Below are 23900 nucleotides of genomic sequence, written 5' to 3'. Positions count from 1 at the left end.
GTTTCTTTTGTTTGTTTATTTTTTTGTTTTTTGTTTGTTTTGTTAAATATTATTATTATTAAAAAAAACAGTAGATCCGGACAAAACCGGTGTCTACAGCTGCCCCTCTTTGCACATTACTGAGAATCAGGAATAGGGCAAAGACAAAGACGACGATTTTGTCCGAAGATAAATCATGATTTGATTTTTTTTTTTTATATATATTTTTGAAAGGGCTCCTCTCAGCAGAGGTTCAACAACTTTAAAATTCATCTTGGAAAAGCTCCTCTCAGCAGAGGCTCAACAACTTTAAAATTCATCTTGGAAAAGCTCCTCTCAGCAGAGGCTCCACAACTTTAAAATTTCATCTGAAAAAGCTCCTCTCAGCAGAGGCTCAACAACTTTAAAATCTCATCTGAAAAAGCTCCTCTCAGCAGAGGCTCAACAACTTTAAAATCTCATCTGAAAAAGCTCCTCTCAGCAGAGGCTCAACAACTTTAAAATTCATCTTGGAAAAGCTCCTCTCAGCAGAGGCTCCACAACTTTAAAATTCATCTTGGAAAAGCTCCTCTCAGCAGAGGCTCCACAACTTTAAAATTTCATCTGAAAAGCTCCTCTCAGCAGAGGCTTCACAACTTTAAAATTCTCATCTTGGAAAAGCTCCTCTCAGCAGAGGCTCAACAACTTTAAAATTCTCATCTTGAAAAAGCTCCTCTCAGCAGAGGCTTCACAACTTTAAAATTCTCATCTTGGAAAAGCTCCTCTCAGCATAGGCTCAACAACTTTAAAATCTCATCTTGGAAAAGCTCCTCTCAGCAGAGGCTCAACAACTTTAAAATCTCATCTTGGAAAAGCTCCTCTCAGCAGAGGCTCAACAACTTTAAAATTCCATCTTGGAAAAGCTCCTCTCAGCAGAGGCTCAACAACTTTAAAATCTCATCTTGGAAAAAGCTCCTCTCAGCAGAGGCTCAACAACTTTAAAATTTCATCTGAAAAAGCTCCTCTCAGCAGAGGCTCAACAACTTTAAAATCTCATCTGAAAAAGCTCCTCTCAGCAGAGGCTCAACAACTTTAAAATTCATCTTGGAAAAGCTCCTCTCAGCAGAGGCTCCACAACTTTAAAATTTCATCTTCTGTTTTCAAATTTGAGTTCTCATCTTTGAACAAGTAAATTTCCTCTTTTGAATTCCTTTGTTTGATCATTGTCTTTACCAAAATCTTGTTTTTTCATTAAGAAATGGAAAATTTCTATCTGGGTTACAACTTCTCATGGATGCATGTACTGAGTGCTCATGATGCAATGCATGTAATGCAATCAAAATCGTTCATTGTAGTAAAAAGGTTCTCGAAATCTCTCGCTTTCGGCTTCTTTTATCTGAATTCTTATATGACCAATCTGTCTTCAACATCTGACCACAATATTTTTTTTCAAAAGTCTACAACATCAATGACTTGTCATGCTTTTCTCATCCTTTTTCATTTGCCTTTGTCAACTTTAAAAGTAATGCTGAGATCTTTCATGTTTGTTTTTCTTTTCATCATTTTAAGTTCAAGACAAATAAAATGCAATCACATTTCTCTGATGGACAAAAAATATCGAATAAGGATAAAGGAAAGGATAGGCATTATTTTCAAATGAAGGATAATGTATTTTCTATGGCTGATACCAAGTGTATGTCAAAGTGTTTGAGTTGAAATAAAGGTGTCAAAAGAATGATCACAAGATAATCATGAACAAAATATTCTCAGATTCTTTCTCTAAAACTAAATCAGATGACTTTCTTGATTATTCAAAGTTCGTCAAACTACACTTGCCCCTGCATTGTGGGATCTTTTCTTGATGATGCTTTTGCTTCACATCTAAGCCGCCTTTTCAGGTTTTCAACTTAGATAAGTCATCATTTTTTTTCTTTTTTTTTTCTTTTTTTAAGCAAAATATTTCTTCACAACATCTGAATTTATTGGGGTAGGCAAATCACCTCCATCCATTTCTGCCAAAATCAATGCCCCATCAGAAAAGGCCTTTTTCACCACATACGGGCCTTCCCAATTTGGTGTCCATTTCCCTCGATTATCATGTTGATTTGGAAGGAATCTTTTTAGCACTAAGTCTCCTTCCCTAAAGCAACGGGGACGAGTTTTCTTGTCATGTGCTCTCATCATCCTCTTTTGATATAATTGACCGTGACAAAGTGCTGACAGTCTTTTCTCTTCAATGAGGTTTAACTGCTCGTAGCGATTTCGAACCCATTCTGCTTCCTCTAACTCTACCTCCATCAGGACTCTCAGTGAGGGAATTTTCACTTCGATCGGTAGCACAGCTTCCATTCCATATACCAAAGAGAACGGTGTGGCCCCAGTAGATGTTCTGACTGATGTTCTATAAGCATGCAAGGCAAAAGGCAACTTCTCATGCCAATCTTTGTAAGTTTCAGTCATTTTCTCCAGGATTCTCTTGATATTCTTATTCGCAGCCTCCACTGCCCCATTCATTTTTGGACGATATGGTGCCGAATTACGATGGCGGATCTTGAACTGAGTGCATACTTCATTCATCATTTTGTTGTTCAAGTTTTTGGCATTATCAGAAATAATTGTCTCCGGAAGCCCATATCTACATATTATCTCTCTTTTTATGAACTTACATACCACAGATCGGGTCACACTAGCATATGATGCAGCTTCTACCCATTTGGTGAAGTAATCAATCATCACAAAAATGAATCTATGCCCATTCGAAGCTTTTGGAGTAATGGGACCAATGACATCCATACCCCACATTGAGAATGGCCAGGGAGGAGCTAGAACGTGTAATGTTGATGGTGGAGCATGAATCTTGTCAGCATAAATCTGACATTTATGACATCTCCTAGCATAATCAATACAGTCACTCTCCATTGTCAACCAATAATAGCCAGCCCTCATAATTTGTCTAGCCATCATATGACCATTTGCATGTGCCCCACAAACTCCATCATGCACTTCTTCCATAATCTTCTTTGCTTCAGCTGCATTTACACATCTTAAGAGCACTTGATCTCGACCTCTTTTGTAAAGGATATCTCCATCAATGAAAAAATTCATAGCCAATCTTCTAATAGTTCTTTTATCATTTTCTGTTGCATGTTCTGGGTACTGCTGGCTTTTAATGTATTGCATGATGTCATGATACCATGGCCTTCCATCAATTTCTTTTTCAACACCTGAGCAATGTGCTGGTATATCTTTCACATCCAGCTTGATGGGTTGGATTTCAGTATTTGCATCTATTTTGATCATTGCAGCTAGAGTAGCCAGTGCATCAGCAATTTGGTTTTCCTCTCTGGGTAGATGCTCAAACTGAACTTCTTTAAATTGCTTAACCAACTCAGAGATGTATTTATGGTACCGAATCAACTTAGAGTCTCTTGTTTCCCATTCACCTCGTAATTGATAGATGACTAAAGCTGAATCTCCAAACACATCTAACACTTTGATCTTCTTTTCAATTGCTGCTTGTAGACCCATAACACAGGCCTCATATTCAGCCACATTGTTTGTGCAATTAAAATTTAATCTGGCTGTGATGGGGTAATAATGTCCATCAGGAGATATCAAAATTGCCCCAACACCATGACCCAAAGCATTAGCAGCTCCATCAAAATACATCCTCCATGATTTTTCAACTGGTTCATTTTTTTCAATGGCCATCACATCCTCATCAGGAAAATCTAATTTCATTGGCTCATAATCTTCGACTGCACGATCAGCAAGGAATTCAGCTATTGCACTCCTTTTAATAGCTTTTTGAGTCACGTAAATGATATCATATTCTGAAAGCATAACTTGCCATCGTGCTATTCTTCCTGTCAATGAGGGCTTTTCGAAGACATACTTAATAGGATCCAGTTTTGCTATGAGCCAAGTAGTGTGATAAAGCATGTATTGTCTCAGCCTTCGAGCTGTCCAGGTTAATGCACAACACATCTTCTCTAATGGTGAATACTTTGACTCATAATCAGTGAACTTCTTGCTCAAGTAGTAAATTGCTCGTTCTTTCCTGTCAGTTTCATCTCTTTGCCCCAGCACACATCCCATTGAATTTTCATGCACTGTCAAGTACAAAATCAAAGGTTTTCCTGGCATTGGTGGCACCAACACAGGTGGATTTGACAAGTATTCTTTGATCTTATCAAAAGCTTCTTGGCATTCGTCATTCCATTCTCCAGGATCATGTTTTCTGAAAAGCTTGAAAATAGGATCACACTTATAAGTGAGTTGAGAGATGAAGCGAGCAATATAATTTAATCTCCCTAAGAAACCTCGCACTTCTTTTGAGGTATGAGGAGGAGATAAGTTTTGGATGGCTTGTATCTTATCCGGGTCCACTTCGATTCCTTTTTCACTGACTACAAAGCCCAATAGTTTTCCTGATTTGGCTCCAAATGTACATTTGGCAGGATTCAACTTCAACTGAAATCTCCTCAACCTGTCGAACAGCTTTTTGAGATTGACGATATGATCCTCTCCTTCACGAGATTTTGCAATCATATCATCCACATACACTTCTATCTCTTTATGCATCATGTCATGAAAAAGAGTCACCATTGCTCTTTGATAAGTAGCACCAGCATTTTTCAACCCAAAAGGCATGACTTTGTAACAGAATGTTCCCCACATGGTCACAAATGTAGTTTTCTCCATATCATCTCGAGCCATCTTGATCTGATTATAGCCTGAGAAACCATCCATAAAGGAAAACGTGGAGTGCCTAGCAGTATTATCCACTAGAGTATCGATGTGAGGTAAAGGAAAGTTATCCTTAGGGCTTGCTCTATTCAGATCTCGATAATCGACACACATTCTCACTTTTCCATCCTTCTTAGGAACTGGCACTATGTTGGCTACCCATTCAGGATATTTTGCCACTTCCAAAAATCCAGCATCGAATTGTTTCTTCACTTCCTCTTTAATTTTCAGCAGCATCTCTGGTTTCATGCGCCTTAGCTTTTGCTGCATCGGCTTACATCCTGATTTTAAAGGTAACTTGTGCTCTACAATATCAGTGCTGAGTCCTGGCATATCTTGATAAGTCCATGCGAACACATCTACATATTCTCGGAGTAGCTCTTCTAGCTTCTGTCTTTCAGCTGGTAAAAGAGATGTACCAACTTTGACCTCTCTTTTGTTCTCACCACCTCCCAAATTTACTGATTCAGTAATTTCTTGGTGGGGTTCAATTGGCTTATCTTCATGTTCTATTAATTTTAACAAATCAAGAGGCAATGTGTAGTTATCTGAATCTTCCTCATTATCAAGTTCATCAACATGAATTAAGTTTTCAAAATCAAATCTGAGATTATTGCCATGATTATCTTCATGTTCATTGTTTGGGACCCTGCAAAGGGTAAGATGAAGAAAATATTGGCACACAAAGATGGAATGACAAGAAAATGTAAGAAAGAAAAGAATGAAAGGTAAAATGAAGATAAAAACAATAGAAAAAATATGGATGCATCTTCTAAGTCTTTTATTAAAATGACAAACATAAACACACCATAAAAGATCTCCTAATAAAAAGTAATTAGGGATTTAAAGTTTCACATTACTTTTCCAAAACAACAGGCAGCTCCATAACTTTCCAATTATCCAGCTCAAAATCTGAAGGACAAGGGTACACGAATAGCTCTTCACTTCGACTCTTCTTTTCTCCATCATCCACCATTTGAATGGCTAGCTCTGAAAATTTTTCCATGAATCCTGTACTTGAGGCTCTCGGTAAATCTGAATAAATGTATCCTCCTGAGTGAAAAGAATCATAGAGGTGTGGAATGACTATAGGCTCTGACTCCAGCTCATATCCCTTAAGATTAGCTATCCTCTTATCTCTTTTCTCATTCACCATTCTTGTTCTGTCCCCTCTTGTTGGCTTATATCCCAAGCCAAATCTATCTCTCTTTTCATTTATAGTCGATGGCTTCGTGATTCCTTGCAGGTTCTTCCCAAGTCCGGCTTCAGGTCACCATCCCATCTTAGTAAGCTGTTTGACTACCATTTTAGTAGTCGTAGATAAGTATGGCGAATATAATTTAGATCCTCCAGCTATATATGTTGCATTGGCAATCTCGAAATATCTATAAGAGCATTCTAAAGCTTCATCTGCTGATTCCACATAAGGAGTATTTATCGGTTGAGTTACCAATAAATCTTCTTCTCCTGCCACACATGTTAGCTTCCCTTCAACAATGAATTTGACTTTTTGATGTAATGAGGATGGAACAGCACCTGCCATATGGATCCACGGCCTACCCAATAAGCAACTGTATGAAGGAGAGATGTCCATAACTTGAAATTTCACATTGAAAATGCATGGACCAATTTGCAATGGCACTTCTATATCTCCTAGCACCTCTCTTCTGGTTCCATCAAAGGCTCTCACTATCATATGACTAGGTTTCATATAAGATCCATCAACAGGAAGTTTTGTCAAAGTAGTCACAGGTATAACATTGATGGATGAGCCATTATCAATCAAAACCTTAGCCATTATATGACTTTTACATTTCACAGTAATGTGAAGAGCCTTGGTACTTCCTCTACCTTCAGGAGGAATTTCTTCATCACTGAAAGAGATATAGTTTGAAATTGTCAGATTGCTAACAAGCTGTTCCACATACTCAACAGAAGCATTGTGAGACACATATGCTTGATTTAGCACCTTCAGTAAAGCATTACGGTGTGACTCTGAACTGAGCAATAATGACAATAGCGAAATCCTAGCTGACATCTTATTAAGCTGTTCTACCACGCTATACTCGCTATATTTTATTAACTTCAAAAATTCACCTGCTTCACTTTCAGATACTGGCCTCTGACATTCTTCTTCTGGGGTTATGTCAAGACCATTTTGACTTTCATTTTTTTCTCCTACCTTGGCTTTTTCCTTTCTAGCTCTTTCTAGAGCTTCTGGAGTATAGCACCTGCCACTTTGAGTTATGCCTCCTACACCCGTTATGTTGGCAGTATCTGGGTTAACTACGACATCATAATCATACTTCCAAGGTACTGTTTTATCATTCTGATATGGAAAAGGGCCAGGAACTTTAATTGTCACCACTGGTCGAGAGACGGGTTTTTCTAGCTTTGATGTTGGCTTTTCATCATAATAGATAGTTACCGGTCTACGTACAAACTTATTCTTTGAATCAATGGTAGACACTTCAGTTTTCACCAACTCTCCTCTTTCTTGGTAAAACTCCATTCGACCTTCATCTATCAATTTTTGCACCTCCTGACGAAATTGATGACAATTCTGGATAGAATGCCCCAGAACACCTCTGTGATAATTGCAGCTTTCAGTTGAGTTTATTATTTCAGAGTAATTTTGAGGTTCTATTGGCTTCAACATGTCAGTTTTGACCAATACTTCGAACACCTTAGCCATAGGAGTTTTGACCTCTTCTATTCTTCTTTTCACATAGCTTGTTTGCCCATCAATCAAAGCATTTATTAATGGTCTGGTATGATTCGGTAAAGGGTTCCCATTGACATTTGGAGTCCCTTGTTGGCTGGTATCAAAATTTAATACTCCCTCATTGATTAACCCCTGCACTTTACGCTTCAAAGCAGTACAATTCTCAGTGGAATGACCTGGATTCCCATAATGATAATCACAATGTGCATTGGGGTCATACCATTTGGGAAACGGAGGTTTCATAGGTTCAATGATAACAGGAGCAAGCAAATGTTTCTCAACAAGTCGAGGATACAAATCTGTATATGTCATGGGAATGGGATTGAAAATAAGTTTTTCTTGGGTATTTCTTGGGGCTCTTGGACCACTATTAGGTCTCCAGTCTGGTCTTGTAGGTATAACAGGACGATTATAGGAATAGGTAGGTGTTCGAAAGAATGGCTGAAAACGGGGTGAATAAGCTGGTTGTGGTAATGACTGGTATGGTTGATATGAATAGGGGGTGGATGTAACATGGTTTACAGAAGGGTAATGGGTTTGGTAGACTGGTACAGAGTAGGGTGTGAAACCTCTGAATTGTTGCCCCACAAAATTTACTGCTTGGGCCTCATTCTCTTTCTTTCTAGGAGCTCCACTCTTTCTTGCTCCACTTGTCTCTCCCACATCAAGCTTACCATTTTTTATGGCACTTTCAATGATCTCTCCTGATATCACCATATCTGCAAAGTTCTTGGTTGCATTGCCTATCAATCTCTCATAATATGGTGCTTTCAAGGTGTTCACAAATAAAATAGTTATTTCCTTTTCAGTGAGAGGAGGTTGGACTTGTGCAGCCACATCTCTCCACCTTTGTGCATACTCCTTGAAGTTTTCAGTTGCTTTTTTTTCCATGCTTTGAAGAGATAGACGATCTGGAATCATATCCATGACATGACGATATTGTGTAAGGAATGCCTTTGTAAGCTCTTGCCAAGAATGAATACGAGTTCTATCCAGTTGGACATACCATCTAGCTGCAGAACCCGTGAAACTATCTTGAAATATGTGCATTAACAACTTCTCGTCTCGAGCATATGCTGCCATCTTTCGACAATACATGATGATGTGGGTCATTGGGCATTTTGTGCCATCATATTTTTCAAATTCAGGGACCTTGAATTTAGTTGGAATTACCACGTCTGGAACTAAACAAAGGTCAGCCGCATCTGTGGAGCCATAAAAATTCATTCCCTCTACAGCCCTAAGCCTTTCTTCCAATAACTTCATCTTCTCCCGAGCACTGGTATCTTCTACCTTTTCAGGCGTCTGCATCCCTAGCTTTTCTCTTTCTTTGGGATCATCCAAATCAGGAACTAGGATTGGCTCAGGTGGTTTTTCCATCATAATGGGATTAACAAAATTTTGAAATTGTCCTGGAGCAAGTGTGGATGTCATTCCTGGATAAGGATTAGGATATCCACCAAGAGTAGGAACTGGTAGTCTAGTTCCTTGTGAAGGTTGGTTCAGTCGTGGTTCAAACCCTGGAGGATAGACAGGATCGACCATATCTGGTGATTGCTCTTGAAGGCTAGGATTTTCTTCCACTGCTTTTGCCTTGTCAAGCTTTTTGAGCATAGCCATTATTACGCTAAGATCTCCTTTTAGTTCTTCTTGAGCTTTTTCAATTCTCTCAAATCTACTGGCTTGTTCTTGCTCCATGATTCTTGTCTGTGTCCTGGTATTGTATGAATGACGAGTAGGTTGGACCGAAATTTTTGATGGGCGAGCTATTCTTGAACCTTTATTACCACAAAGTTTTTGTTTTGAGAGAAAAAAAAAATTAGAATGTTATGTGTTGAAAAATGATGCATATGATGCATGAATGCAAGTGGGAGATATTTGCTTTTGGACGAACTTCAACATTAGAAATTTTTATTGATCCTATACAACTGTTATTACATAGGATTTAACATCCTAGAGTTATATCCATAAAAGCGTTTGACTTGCGCATAATGGTCTTTCGTCTCATCTAGAAAGTTCACTAGGCGCTGTCCATATTCTCCTATGGGATTGACTTCTTTTCTTAATGCTTCTACCTTTTCAACCATCTCCCATGCTTTCTTCACTGCCTTGCAAACTTGATTAGTCAAGTGATCTATGTACTGTTGCCTCCCTAGGCTTTCTGCCTTCCATCTCATGTGGGCATCCCTCTCTGAATCACATGTAAAGATCCAATCTTTTTCCCTTCTATGCCACTCATCTATCATTACTGAAATATGGCTCTTGTGGTCTTGTAGTTCTATCTCTAACCCTTGGATCACCTGGTGAAGTGATTCTTTTTCATTCAGTACTTCAAAATGCTTTCTTCTCTCTTTTGCAAGCATGACTTTCAACCTTTCCTTTTCATTTTGGCATTCCACCAATCTTGCTGAAGTTGTAGAGTATAATCCCTTCCAATTCTGACATTCTTGAAAAATTCTGGTGGTCTCCTCTTGCTTTTCTTGAGCTTTGCCCTTCCATTGGTTTATTCCCTCTCGGAGCTCATCCATTTCTCGTTGTCGACTAAGGTAAGACTTGGTAACTTTTCCAGTTTTGAATTGAACTCGTAGCCTCTTATTTTCTTGGTGTAGATTTTTCAAATCATTATTAGCCAGATCTCGCTCTTTTATGACTTTTTCTAATTTGCTCCCTTGTATCTCCGCTTCATATTTCAATTGCCCTACCTTCTCGCGAAGTCTCAAATTTTCCCTTCTTATTTCTTCTTTTTCAGCTTCTAATTCTTTCTTGATAAGCTCAACTTCTGATAATTGCACTTCTTCTGAAAGATTAACCAATTGATATGAGCTATCATCTGGAGGGAGTACTATATCTCTAAGGCACATTGCCTTCCAAATCTGGTAATCAGAAGTGACTTTATCAATGAGAGGCCCTAACCTCATTCTTTGTGTTCTCTTCCATGCTTGGATCAACTGCTCTGGGGTTCTTGATGGATTCGATTCTCCGTAAATGAATTCTACTTGGACCAGGCCATAAGTAGCAGGAACAAACTGTTTCGCACCAAATTGCCTAAGTACCATCAATGGAGCGTAGCTTACAACACCCCATAGCCCTAATAACGGAATCCATGGCTCATTTCCTCCACGATACAACAAGGGCACACGAGGCATCCAAGGCGCCATCCATTCAATTTTATCCCCAGTAAGCTTTCGCAAGAAAAGGACCCATTCTTCCTTAGTCTTTAACGTCGGCCATTGGCTTTTACAAAACTCTTCGATTGGTGCCTTGTTTCGAAGATATGGTTTTGAAAATGCACTCTTCCCACATTTGAAATGACTTCTGACCCATATATACAATAGAGATGCACATCCTATGAATCGTCCTTTCCCCTTTCGTCGACAGAAATTCAATGATCTGATAGTTTCGGCTAGGACTGCTGGAGCAGGATTAATTGCCTGGGTTTTGATTTGCTCGAAAAAGTCTACCACAGTTATCTCAATATAACCCAAAGTCTTCGGAAAGATTATCATGCCATACAATGCTAGAGCAAACACATCCATACCTTGATCGTTATCCAAATGCTCCTGAATGAAGTTTCGGAGAAAGTCCCAACGAATGCCGAGATGTTCACCTTTAGACTTTACAAAGGAATCAATGGTTTCTACTTTAACCCCCATAAGCTTGGCTAACTTTTTACGGTAACCTGATTTTGGCTTTCGAGTAAATACTTTATCTGGACATTGTAGTTCTATCCCGAGCAAAATTGAATACTCCTCGATAGTTGGCACCAAATCTTCCTGATTAAAAGTGAAGCATCTATAGGATGGATCCCAAAATTGTATAGCTGCTTTGACCAGCTGTTCATCAATCACTATTGAAATGAGGGATGCAATCTGCCCATGCTTTTTACAAAAGCTTTCTTTTCTTTCCTCACTTAACTGACCCCAGATAGCAGCTAACTCTTTTAAATCATTCTGTGTGAGATCTAAATGCACTTTCTCGGGTAACTCAGACACATAACTGGTAGGCAAACAATCTCCGTTCTTTTGTTGAGCCTCTTTTGACCAGATATGTACTTCATTATACGACTCACATGGCACACTAACCGAGGATGAGCAAATCTGTAGTTCTATGGGATCCATGAAACTTCTTAGGAGAAATGTGTCCTTGAGCAAATATCTCGATGCAAAACTGTATGATATGATTAATGCAAAATTGAGTTAGTGTGATTTGAAAAAAACATTTTTTGTTTTTTTTTTTTTTAATGTTTTTGAGATTTTTTTTTGTTTCGTATTATACACAACTTTTATTCTTAGGTATTTTCTACAAGAAGGTAGACGGGGCTCTACATAAGGCTGGTTTCCTAGGCTTATTATATGCTGGGTTTGGATTGACAGGGTCTAAAGGTTCCCAAATTGTTCCTCACTGTCGTCCATATTGGACTAGTAAGGCACCCCGATCCTCACCCATTACAGGCTACGAACGGAAAGGGTTCAATTCGAGTGGAAGTATTTCGCTTGCCATTGCGGAGGTTATCACCTCACGAGAGCAATAGGTACTTTACTTCCTCCTATAAAGGACGGAGCCCGGGTATAGAGCTCATGTATGAGATGCATCGTGCCATTGTGTGCAAATATATCCTAATTTATTGAAAGCAATATATAAAATAAAACATAAGAGGCATAGTAAGATAAATGTATGTGAATTTTTTTTGCTTTTTATTGTTGATTTGTTTTGTTTTGTTTGGTTTTTTTTTTTTTACCTTTTTTTTTTTACTAAGAAATTGATTAAGACTATTTAAATCAAAATTTGAGGATAACAAGTAGTTAATTTTGGCCTGACTCTCGAAAACAAAAGGCTTCCCCAGTGGAGTCGCCAAGCTGTCGTAACGATTTTGTGTCCGCCCGACGAATTTGGAAACGAAATAAAAAAACTAACGGAGTCGCCACCAATCTTTTTTGGCTAGGTGAGATTGGCCACCTATTAAAACATATCCTTTTAATGAAATCTTAAAATTAATTAAAATTTATTAAAAAGATAATTTTACGGTCTGCGAAACAGTCTGGGTTCGGGAGTCGATTACGCGTGGGGAAGGATTAGCACCCCCACAACGCCCGTTAAAAAACGGTACCAATTAACAACGTGTTATCCTTTGATTTTGATACAAACAGTCTTATTTTCAGTATTCGAAAAATAATTTCTTTAATTTTTTTATTTATTAAAATTATTCTCGAGAAAAATAAATCAAAACCTTTTTATTGAAATAATACTTAAAATGTTCCAGTACGTTGGTAACATTAAAAGAACTCTTTCTCACCTAGAGATTTCTTAAAGCATCTCTACTCGGAATACTTTTAGAATCTCATCTTTGGAGGTCTAAATTTACTTTTCGTAAGAAATTATGTTATGCATGCCATGCAAAATATTTTTGTGTTTATGCACACATTTTATTCTCATTCAAAAATTTTATTAATTATTTTATTAATTTTATTAATTTTAATTAAAATTTTGAAGAAAAAAAGGAATTTAATCATATTGAAGATTTTCTATAAATATTCCAATACGCTGGTAATATTTTACAAAAAATCTTCTCACCTAGAGATTTCTTAAAGCATCTCTACTCGGAATACTTTTAGAATCTCATCATTGGATTAAATTTCTTTGCTTCTTATTTTTATCACTTATATTTTTTTATTTATTAATCAATTTTTATTTATTATTTTTTTAAAAAAAAAGAAAATCTTTACTGTATTGAAAATTTTTTATAAATACTCCAATACGCTGGTAGTACTTTAAAAAAAATCTTCTCACCTAGAGATTTCGTAGGCATCACTACTCGGAATACCTTTGAATCTCATCGTCGGATAAAAATTTCCTTTTTCTTTCATTTTTTTTTACTACTTTAGTATTATTATTAAATTTATTTTTTATGTTATTGTTTTTAAAGTTTATTAAAAAAATTTAACCACAATTTCATCAATTAGTCTAACAAATATAGATATTTTAATATGTATAAATATTAACAAAATAATATATAAAAAATAAGAAAAATTCAAAAAAAAAATTTTTTTTTTACCTGAACCGGACCGGTCAACGGTCCGGTCAACGACCGGTTCGGTTCGGAGGTTCGGTTCGGTCTGGTTGGTTCGGCGGTTCGATTCGGCGGTTCGATTCGGCCCGACGGTTCGGTTCGGTCTAGACAGACCGGTCAGAGCTGATAAAGGAGCGGGTTGCGGGTCGGGTGCGCGGATCCCGGGTCGGGTCGCGGGTTGACGCGCGGATCCTCCTTGGCTGAAACGGCGTCGTTTTGGGTCTTTCTCTAAACGACGTCGTTTTGAGTTTTTGCTTTACTATATATAGCTGAAGTTTTTTTTTTTTTGGTTCATTTGGCTTCTGTTTCAGGAAAAAAAAAAAGGGAGAGAGGGAGAGAGAGAGCTCTGGGGGAGGGTCGTCGGTCGGTTGCCGGAGCACCTTGCCGGCCGCCGTCTGGCTCGCCGCCGGCAGTCTTGGACGGTGGTTTTCGATGACCGGGAAAAGTGAAAATTCTTCTGGAAGTTCTCTTCGACGCGATCTTTCCAGATCCGGTGTCCTTTTTACCGAAAACAGCCCTGATCGACGTAGATCGGGGCTCAAAGTTTCGGTCTCTTTTTTTTTTTTTTTTTTTTTTCCAATCTGCTGATCTCTCTCTTTTTTTTTCAGGTGACTTTCTGGCGCTGGGTTTCCCGTTCCAGGGGACTGTTGTTTTTTTTTTTTTTGTGTTTTTGCAGAATTTTTTTTTTTTACAGAAGCTGCCTTCTTCTTTCTTTTTTTTTTCGTTTTTTCTTTTTTGGTTTGCAAGCTCTATTTATAGAGCTTGTTGAGATTCAAATCTCAGATTTTCTGAGATTTGAATCTCATTTTTCAACTGAAAAATCATACCTACCGTCCGTGATTGGTGGCTTGTCGGGAGGCTGATCGGGTAGTTGGTCGGGCCAGTTCGGCGCCGAACCAACCCCTTGACTTTTGTTTTATTTCTGTTTCTTTTGTTTGTTTATTTTTTTGTTTTTTGTTTGTTTTGTTAAATATTATTATTATTAAAAAAAACAGTAGATCCGGACAAAACCGGTGTCTACATTTAGTATTTACTTGTCTAAACAAGGCAAAAAGGCAAAAAGTACTTTTTGCCTTTTTGCCTTGTTTGTCTATAGGATATCAGTTTAGACTTTAATAAGAGCTACCCTGTTTTCACTAGTATACAAGATAGAGGTAGTATTACCTTTTGGGTGGAAATTCCTTCTCTAAGAGTTTTGATAGAAGTAAAGTTGGATGAGGTAAATTGAGTTTGAGATTACTTTGAATAATTAAACATCATAGAGGGAAAGAGGCTTTCAACATTCTATCATGGATAAATGTACCAAAAGAGGCACATGACAAGAAATGCATCCCGACATTTTCATAAAGAAAAAATAGTTTTAAAGAAAATCTTGCCAAATCAATAAGACAGTAAAGGAAAGTGGGCAGCTAATTGTAAGGCCCATTTGTAGTAAATAAGGCATTCTTTAGTGGAGCCTTAATTTTAGTAGAAATGGATGGTGATAAATTGCCAACTCTAGCAAATTATGATGTTGTAAAGAAATATTACGCTTGAAAAAAGAGAACAATATAGAAAAAATGAAAAAATGAAAACCTAGAAAGGGTAGTTTAAACCAAAAGAGGGTCGTTTAAGTTGAAAACTTGAAAAGATAGCTTAAATGAAAGAAAAGCTAAGGGAAAATCCTTTAAATCCAAAGTGAAATAGTACAAAATTGGATAGATTAGAAACAAGGTAAAAGGGAATGAGTTTGTTGCAAACTTTCATTGGTTACAAAGAAAAAGGCAAGGATTAGTCATAAGAGTTCAAATATAGCAAGATCACAAATTTAATGAGTTTTTTTAGAAAAGATTTGGTCTGAATTGACTTGGTTTGTCAAATGTTGATTATTTAAAGAAATGATATTTGATTCAATAAGTACCTTTTCAATTTTTTAATCTTTTGTGTTTCAATAAACCTATCTTTTCAAACCAAGATAAATATCTTATTGTTGATTAAAGCTCATATTCAACTTTGAACATGCAATCATTGTATTTGTCACTAAAAATTAGAATAATTATTGATAATGCTCATAATAGACTAATGTATTGTTCAAAAAGAAGAATAGAAGGATAATAAAAGGTAATAGTACAAGAAAGCAAGGATCAATTGATTGGTAAGAAAGGTGAACAAAAAAGGAATTTGGAAGAAGCTTCCAAATAAATAAAGATCACAAAAGGAACAAAAAAAAAAGAAAAGAAAGAAAAGGGCATGAAAACAAAAGGGGAAGATATTGAGGTAATCTCTAGAGTTTGAAAAAGCTAAACTAAACTTGAATATTGAATTAATGTGATCAAGAAACACATTGTATAAATCATTGATTGCATCTCTACCATACAAATCCATTATAGTAGTCATATGCATTGTATACATTCTTTTGATAAATTACGTTGAGGGTCTAACAAGAAATGATGACAACAAAACCAGAATGTTTTTCAAAACAAGGTTTCATTAGCCTAAGGAAAAAAGCTTGCCACTAGTCATCTTTTATTTTTTGACCTATGGTTCAATCTCGGTTTTCTTTATTTTTCAATTTGTGACTCAATCTTGGTTATCTTTTATTTTTCAACTTGTAGTTCAATCCCCATCATTCTTTATTTTTTGATTTATGGTTCAGTTCCAATCATCCTTTATTCGTTGACTTATGGATCAATCATGATTATTCTTTATTTTTTAATTTACATCTCAGTCCTGGTCATCTTTTATTCCCTGACTTGCAATTCAATCTCGATCGTTCTTTATTTTTTGACTTGCAGTTTAATCTTGATCATTCTTTATTTTTTTATTTTCAATTTAATTTCAATTGTCTTTTATTCTCTGACTTACAGTTCAATCTTAGTTGTTCTTTATTTTTTAATTTATGGCTTAATCTTGATCATCATTTATTTCTCGACTTGCGATTCAATCCCTTTCATTCTTATTTTTAGATTTAAGGCTCAATCATGGTTGTCCTTTATTTTTCAACTTGTGGTTTAATCTCGGTCTTTTTTTTTTATTTATAACTCAGTCCGGATCGTCCTTTATTTCCAGACTTATAATTCAGTTCCGGTCATTTCTTTATTTTCTAACTTACGGTTCAATCACAGCTGTCTTTATTTTTTGACTTGTGGTTTTGTTTCAGTTATTCTTTTATTTAATTGACTTACAGTTTAATCCTAGTCATTCTTTATTTTTTAACTTACGGTTTAGTCACAATCATTCTTTATTTTTTGACTTACAGTTTAGTCTTAGTCATTTCTTATTTTTCACATGCGATTTAATCCCAGTCATTCTTTATTTTTTGATTTGTGGTTCAATCTTGATCATCTTTATCTCCTAACTTGCGATTTAGTCCTGGTGTCCTTTATTTCTTGACTTGGGATTCAGTCTTAGTCATCTTTATTTTTTGATTTATGGATCAATTTCTGTTATTCTTGTTTTGTGACTTATGTGTCAATCCTAATCATTTTTCTTGTAAATTACTCTAGATCACTTTCAACTTAGATACAAAAAAAATGAAAAAATAAAAAACTCTGTTTAAGAAGCAACATTTGGATAAAATTATTATCTATATTTTAGCATTATTACTAATCTTCAGAAATATATACACTTAATTTTATCTAGGATATTTTATCATTTTAATCCAATCTTATATTTGTAATTGGGTCTCGATCATCATTTTTCAAACTCATTGCATGATCCATTTTTAAATACTCCAATATGAGGCCCAATATGGGCCACATAGTAAGACCTGTTGCATAGACCTAAAAGAATGCCCAAAATGACTCAATAGAAGGCACGATAAAAAAATCATCCTTAAATCTCGTTATTGACCATTAAACAAAAGAACCCAAAAAAAAAAAAGGCTTGACCTAAAATAAAATGATGAGAGTCTAAATGAAGCTTAAAATGAAACAAATGTAGGAAGCCCAAACCAAGTCCAAATCCACTTAATAAAAGGAAAAACAAAATCCTACGTGGAGATGTGAAAAAAAACATGTGAAATCATAAGAAAAATTGTTGTAAAAAAAAAAGAAGAGAAAAGAAACTACATGATTATCTAGCTAATGTGGGTTTGTAAGAAGAAGCAGTGGTGAAAACCAAACAAAAAACCTGAAAGAAAGTGGCCAATTACAATAGAAGAAGGAGAAAAGGAAAAAACAAGAGAGAATGAAGTAGTAGAAAAGAGAAAATAACCAAAAAAAAAGGAAAGAGAAGTATTTAAAAGCAAAAAAAATTCTAGAAAAAAGGCAAGAAAAGAAAAACTCATGAGATTAGAAAAAACTGGTTAGAATGCCAGTAGTTAAAAAAAAAGACAAGAAAAAGCTTTAGAGTGGAAGTGAAGACAAAAGAAAAGATAGCAGTAATAAGAAAAACAAAAAAAAAGTCTTAAAGAAGGTACCAAAAAAAGAGAACCAAAGAAAAGAATACTAGAGTAAAAAAAAAGAAAAAAATGAGCATTTGGGAAAAAAAATAAAAGAATACCAGAGAAAGACCAATAGCATTCAGAGAAAAAAATAACTTGAAAAAAAAATCTATAAAAAGGTAAAATAATCAGAAAAAGGAAAAGGTATTCATGTAAAAAGGGAGACCAGTACCAAAAAGGAAAAGAAACCCATAAAGGGGAAATGATAAAGGTAGCTTGCCATGTTTGTCTCATTCTATATGAAAACCTGAAGTTTATTTTTCATTCATTCTATGTTTGTTTTTTTTCTTTTACATTAGTTGTTGTTTATAGATTACGTTTGTTTGTGTTTGGTTGAAATGCATGCTCAATGCTTGTTATTTTCTTAACCTGTTAATTTTGTTATTTGTGTTTTTCTTTTCTTTCTTTGCTCCATAATCTTATAAAAATGATGAAAGCATGAAAATAATCGTGAGGTCTAGGAGTTATGGGCTATTAGTTGTCAATCATCATTTGTATCAACCAAGAATGTTTCTAACTTCAACTTTTAGGCTTTAGATTTTTATTTTTAGCACTACTATGCTGATGTGAAATTTGGTGCATTTTATGGACTTGTTTTACAACTTTGACATTAAAAAAAAAGATAGGATTCTTAGGTAGAGCAAGTCACTACCCGGATAGGAAAAAGAAGGAGTTTGAAAAGCTTAAGAGTTCATCCTTGTTAATTTTTTCTTACGCATAGTTTACATGGCCACTGTTTCCATACTTTTGCATGTGGGCCGGTGGGATACTACAGTCTCTTACCTGTTGGCCATATTGGGTTTTATCCATGAAACTAGTAGGCCAATCTAATGGGTTTGATTTTTCTTAATAAGCCTATGCATATTTCTCTTGGAGCTAATTATATCTCACATTTTATACATTTGATTTTCCTTGTTTCTCATTTTTAATTTAAATGTAATTATATCTTTCATGCTTTAATTTTCAATGTGATTCATTCTTCATGTATTTTTAAATTTATAAAAAATAGTAACAAAATAATAATAATAAATAATAAGAAAGAAAAAGATTTTGAAATCTCTACCTAAAAGTTTGTGAGATTAAAAATCGTATTTTAAAATTTTAATTTTGCCTAAATATTAAAGAATTATTAAATTAAAATAATTAAAATAATAAAGCTAGATAAAAAATAATAATAATTTTAATGAAAAAAAGAAGAAAATATACAAATATATAAAATTTATTTTTTAGAGAAATTATAAAAAAATGAGCTTACTCCGAAAATCTACCTAGATGTTGAAATTTTTAGAGAAATTTGTAAATTTTTAAAACCCTAAATGAAACCCTAACTAAACCCTAAATAAAACCTTAAGTGAAACCGTAAACTCTAAGTGAAATCTAAAACCCTAAATAAAACCCTAAACTCAATATGTAAACCTAAACTCAAATCACTTTTGAAACCTAGATCCATCCAAAGCTCTGAAACCATCCTAAATTTTTAAGGATTTGTATGAAAATCTTTTGTGAAGTAATCTATTTCAAAATGTCGTCAAGAGGATGGGGTATTTAGGACATTTTATTTCATTAAGATTTTTCATGTAATTCCTTAATTAAAACAATAATGAGATTAGATAAAAGAAGAAAAATAAAAATGAGATCTTAAATATAAATAGTCGCATCCAAACTCTTTCTAAAAGTTGGAGAGTCCATGTGGTCTTTTTATATTTAAGAACTTGATCCCAAGTCGCGTCTCTTCATCTCTTATAACATACATTTGCATACACATTTGTATTTATTGCATATATATATATGTGTGTGTGTGTGTGTGTATCTGAGAGAGAGCTTTGATTATTGCTATTATGGTTTATTATAGCCTTTTTCATTTTACTGCACAAAATTTTTTTTTCAAAAATTTATTTAAAAAAATTAATATTTTGAAAAAAAATAATTCTTAATACTCTATCTAGATGTTGCAGAGTCACCAACAATTATTGTTTGCAAATAATGCTATTTTATTTTTATTTTTAAAATGATGTTGTGACAATCTTAGATGAAAAGAATTATCTTTGAATTCTACTTATATATTAAAGAATTATAAGGTATTTTTTAAATTTAAAAATTCTCATAATATTCCTAAATAAAGATCTTTAATTGATTTTCTTTCTTCAAAATGAAGAAAATTATTATTAAATCTTAAATACAAAAAATCATTTTTATCTAAAACTAAAGATAATGAATGATTGATTGGCACCAATTTTTATGGGCACTATGGGGATATTAATTCTTTCCTATATATAACTGACTCTAGAACCCAATCTTATTTTTGTAAATCAAAATTATCTTTTTAATAAACTTTAAACCATTTTACTGTTTTATTAAAAAAATAAAATTTTTTTGTGGCTAATTACAACTTAAAAAAGATTGGTGACGACTTTTCCTTTTCTTGATTTCAAAATTTTTTTTACACTTAGCGATCGAATTTCTGGATGATATATTATAACACACTTTATGTGGTCAATAAAGTATCTCAATTAGTCTTAATTGAATTAACTCAAAAAATCTTTGACTAAAGTGAAATAAGAGTTTAGAATTATTCTAAAGTTTATTTATGAGCTAATGTCAATAACAAGACTAAATATGGTTGAACAAAAAATTGAGTAAATACTACATGTTCAATGTTTAAGTCAAGATATTTAGTGATAAAAGGATATTAATTATATATCAAGACCATGCATGGATAGATTGTCAAGCCATATTGACTATCTTTAGCAATTACAAGTCATGACAATGTAGCTAACATTAATCATGATTTATAAGATCAGATTAACTAATTAGAGAATTAGTTGATGAAATCAAAAGTTTTGATTCATCTAAGTTTGAATATAAGGATTACAATACTTATGTTAATTGCTAACATGCTAAGAAACTTAATGGGTCATACACAATAGGATATGTTGTGAAAGATTAAAATTAGGATAAATGAAGTTGGACATAATTTATTGTGTTAAAATCCAATATAGAGAAACATAATAAAGTCCAATACTAAATGGGACATTGTATGGCCAGCCAAGTAAGTAATCCTATTAAAAATATGACCTAGTCAAGGGATTATTCTATTGATAATAGAATTAAGTATAAGAAAATGCTAATACCTTAGGGTTTTGACTTACCCTTTGTCTCTATATAAAGAACTTAAGCTGCCCTATCTCTTGTAGCATTTTAAGATAATAGACATCTTATATATTGAGAACAATTGAGACAAAACACAAAAAGGGTAATCAACTAATCTCATTAGCTAGAGATTTCAATTTTAAGTTCTTTCCATCCCTTGGAGAAGGTTCTTTTACCTTTTTTGTGTGGATCACTATTAGAGGTTGGATGTTTAGACAACTCTAGCTTTTCTAAAACAACTCTAGCTTTTCTACTTTACTTGGTGCAAAGTAAAGTCGGCACAAGAAGTAATATGCTCATAGCCAAAACTAATTGTTGTATTTGTATGATCTTGTTGATTGATTCTTGGTCTTAGGGAGTTAAAAATCTTAAAATTCTGCTTCTAATACTTTGTATATTGATACACAATTCCTTGCAATATCTTCATTGCAACATCTTTTCCCGAAGCACAAAAGGTTACACGATCCTAAGCTTGCAATTGTTATTGTTTGTGATGAAATTTTTCAAAATACAACTTTAAAAGGTTGGTCCAATTCTTCATTAATGATACTAAAAGCAACCTGTTAAACAAACTTATCAAATAAATTACGCTTAAAACTAAATTGTAAGTTCCAATATTATGCTAATCTAAATATTTACAATCAAACTTAAAAGTTAAACTAACATGACAATGAAATTTAGATAGTGGAATAGAAACCAACCAATCGGTTTCAAGTAATTACAATAATGCAAATAAAACAAAAAGCTACAATCACATTTTTTACAAAAATCAAGGATGATAGCACATTAGTTCAGTCAATCCAAAAACTAAGCTTTGATAAAAATTTTCAATTTGAGCATTCAAGCATACAAGATAATAATATTTCAAAATTTTCTTCCTCTCACTTATCCATCTCATAAATTCAAACTTCCAATTGCTATAAAATCAATAAAAAAAAGAAAAGTTAATACCATATACATAAACTTAAATAAATGAGTTTGACAAACTCTTCCCAAACATTTTTATCTAAGGAAACTACTCGCTATCACTTCTTGAGATTCTTAGTATTAGCAAAATTATGCATTTGCATTTCTTGTTGTTTGTCATTCAAATTTTAATTTCTTAAACCAATAAAAAATTATATAATCAACCAATTTATCGAATAAAAAAAAGAAATCTATTATCTTTTTGCATTTATAATGAGATAAACTAAGTATCAGTGAGATCAATCTTTATGATGATTTCTGCCACTATAACCTTTGGCATCTTGAGTTTCTTTTGATTCACCTTTTTTTCCCACTCTATCGGTTTTCCATTAGGTTTAACTCTTTCCAAATCACCGTCATCATCATCATCATCGTAATCATGGTTTAAAGCTTTCAAACTACACCAAAATGATGATGCTTCTTAGGTTTTGTTACACTAAGATTTCTTAGAACTTTATATAAGGTAGAGACTTCTATGTTTTTCTGAAAAATCTTTAATATTGTCATATGCATCACCTAGCTTATCAAATGGGTAGCAAAAGATAATAAATATATATATTACATGTCTAATGAAATGTTAAGGTAACTTTTGCCTCAATTTCTATTTCACATGTTACAAACCCTTTCATCCATAATTGTCAAAAGATACAAATTTTAGCTCATAATGCTCATTTGAAACCTAATTCCTATTCTCATAATTGATTTTTATCTTTATATATTAGTATATTGCAATATAGCCAATAATAAGCACTTAAAACGAACAATGAAAGATGAAGACAAAATTTACCAATTCAGAGAAATAAAAAAGTACCGACATCCTCTATGAAAATGCTTAATTAAATCTCGTTAATGCTAAAAAATAACAAACTTTTCTACTTATTTTCTTCTTTTTTGAACTTCTTTTAATTCTTAAAATGCCATGTATCTGAAGTTGCTTAAAGCCTGAAGTTGAAAAGTTGAATTGAATTGTTTGATTTGAAACAATTCAGAGATTATCCACATATATTCAGCTTCATATTTGAAAAAATGTTTGATTTGTATAATCCAAAAAGCTTGAAGTCGTAAAGCTGAACCATTTGCAAAAATCTTTTTCACAGTGAACCAAACGATATAGATTTTCATACAATATCATGTCAAAAAGAAAATTGCCCTATCATTGAATCAAACAACATTTCATGTTCATATATGCATATCGATAAAGTATTATTGAAAATCAATCTATTCCAAAGAAAACAATAAAAAAAGAACATAGATAATAATGCATGGCTAACCTAGTAACAACATGTTGTGGCCTTGTTTAAAAAAAATAATCATTTTTCAAGTTTAGTTTTCCATATATTCAATATTGCTGTCCATATTAAAAAATAAAGAAACATTTTTAAAAAATTCAAAATCAAATTAGCAAACTTGTTTTGCACCACACATTTATTAACAATTAACCATCACATGTTTAGTTTCCTGTTTCCACCACATAAGTGGTTGTTTTTATAGATATATAATTTTAAATATGCTTCTTTATCAAAATCCAAAACCCAACAATTAAAAACCTAAAAATTAAAAGAGAAAAAAATACTAATAATTAATCAATAAACCTAGTTTTATGTCAAATTGCATTTCTAACCTGCCTAAGATCTTTTCTTTTAAAAGTTCTCCTTACACCTTTAAGCATTGAAAAAGTTATCTTTAACAGCACTTTTAAACCTCTGGCCACGATTTCATGTGGTGGTAGCATCTCATGATCTCCATCTTTATCTTCTACACTTCCAACCACTAGCAGCATCATCATTCTAACAACTTTACCCAACCCTTCTCTTTTTTCCAAACTGTAGATCCACCGACAATCCATGTTCGACTCAACCCTT

General features: G+C 33.9%; 1 protein-coding gene across 1 annotated transcript; it reads right to left on the bottom strand.

Annotated features, from left to right (window-relative positions):
• Positions 1 to 768: 768 nt before the first annotated feature.
• Positions 769 to 23884, bottom strand: LOC111290179 (uncharacterized). Its single transcript, XM_089766261.1, has 6 exons — positions 23740 to 23884; positions 13880 to 14016; positions 11515 to 11599; positions 10470 to 11039; positions 6143 to 9210; positions 769 to 5484 (listed from the first exon to the last, which is right to left on the bottom strand). Exons 1-6 carry the CDS (start codon positions 23882 to 23884, stop codon positions 1906 to 1908), a joined length of 7584 nt encoding a protein of 2527 aa, XP_089622387.1. The 3' UTR covers positions 769 to 1905.
• Between the last annotated feature and the right edge of the window lie 16 nt (positions 23885 to 23900).

Source organism: Durio zibethinus, chromosome 10 (genome assembly GCF_047325235.1).
Source record: "Durio zibethinus cultivar Kanyao isolate XHJ-2024 chromosome 10, ASM4732523v1, whole genome shotgun sequence".
NCBI classification, from domain to species: Eukaryota; Viridiplantae; Streptophyta; class Magnoliopsida; order Malvales; family Malvaceae; genus Durio; species Durio zibethinus.
Note: the sequence above shows the minus strand (reverse complement) of the source record. Positions and strands in the feature narration are given on the sequence as shown.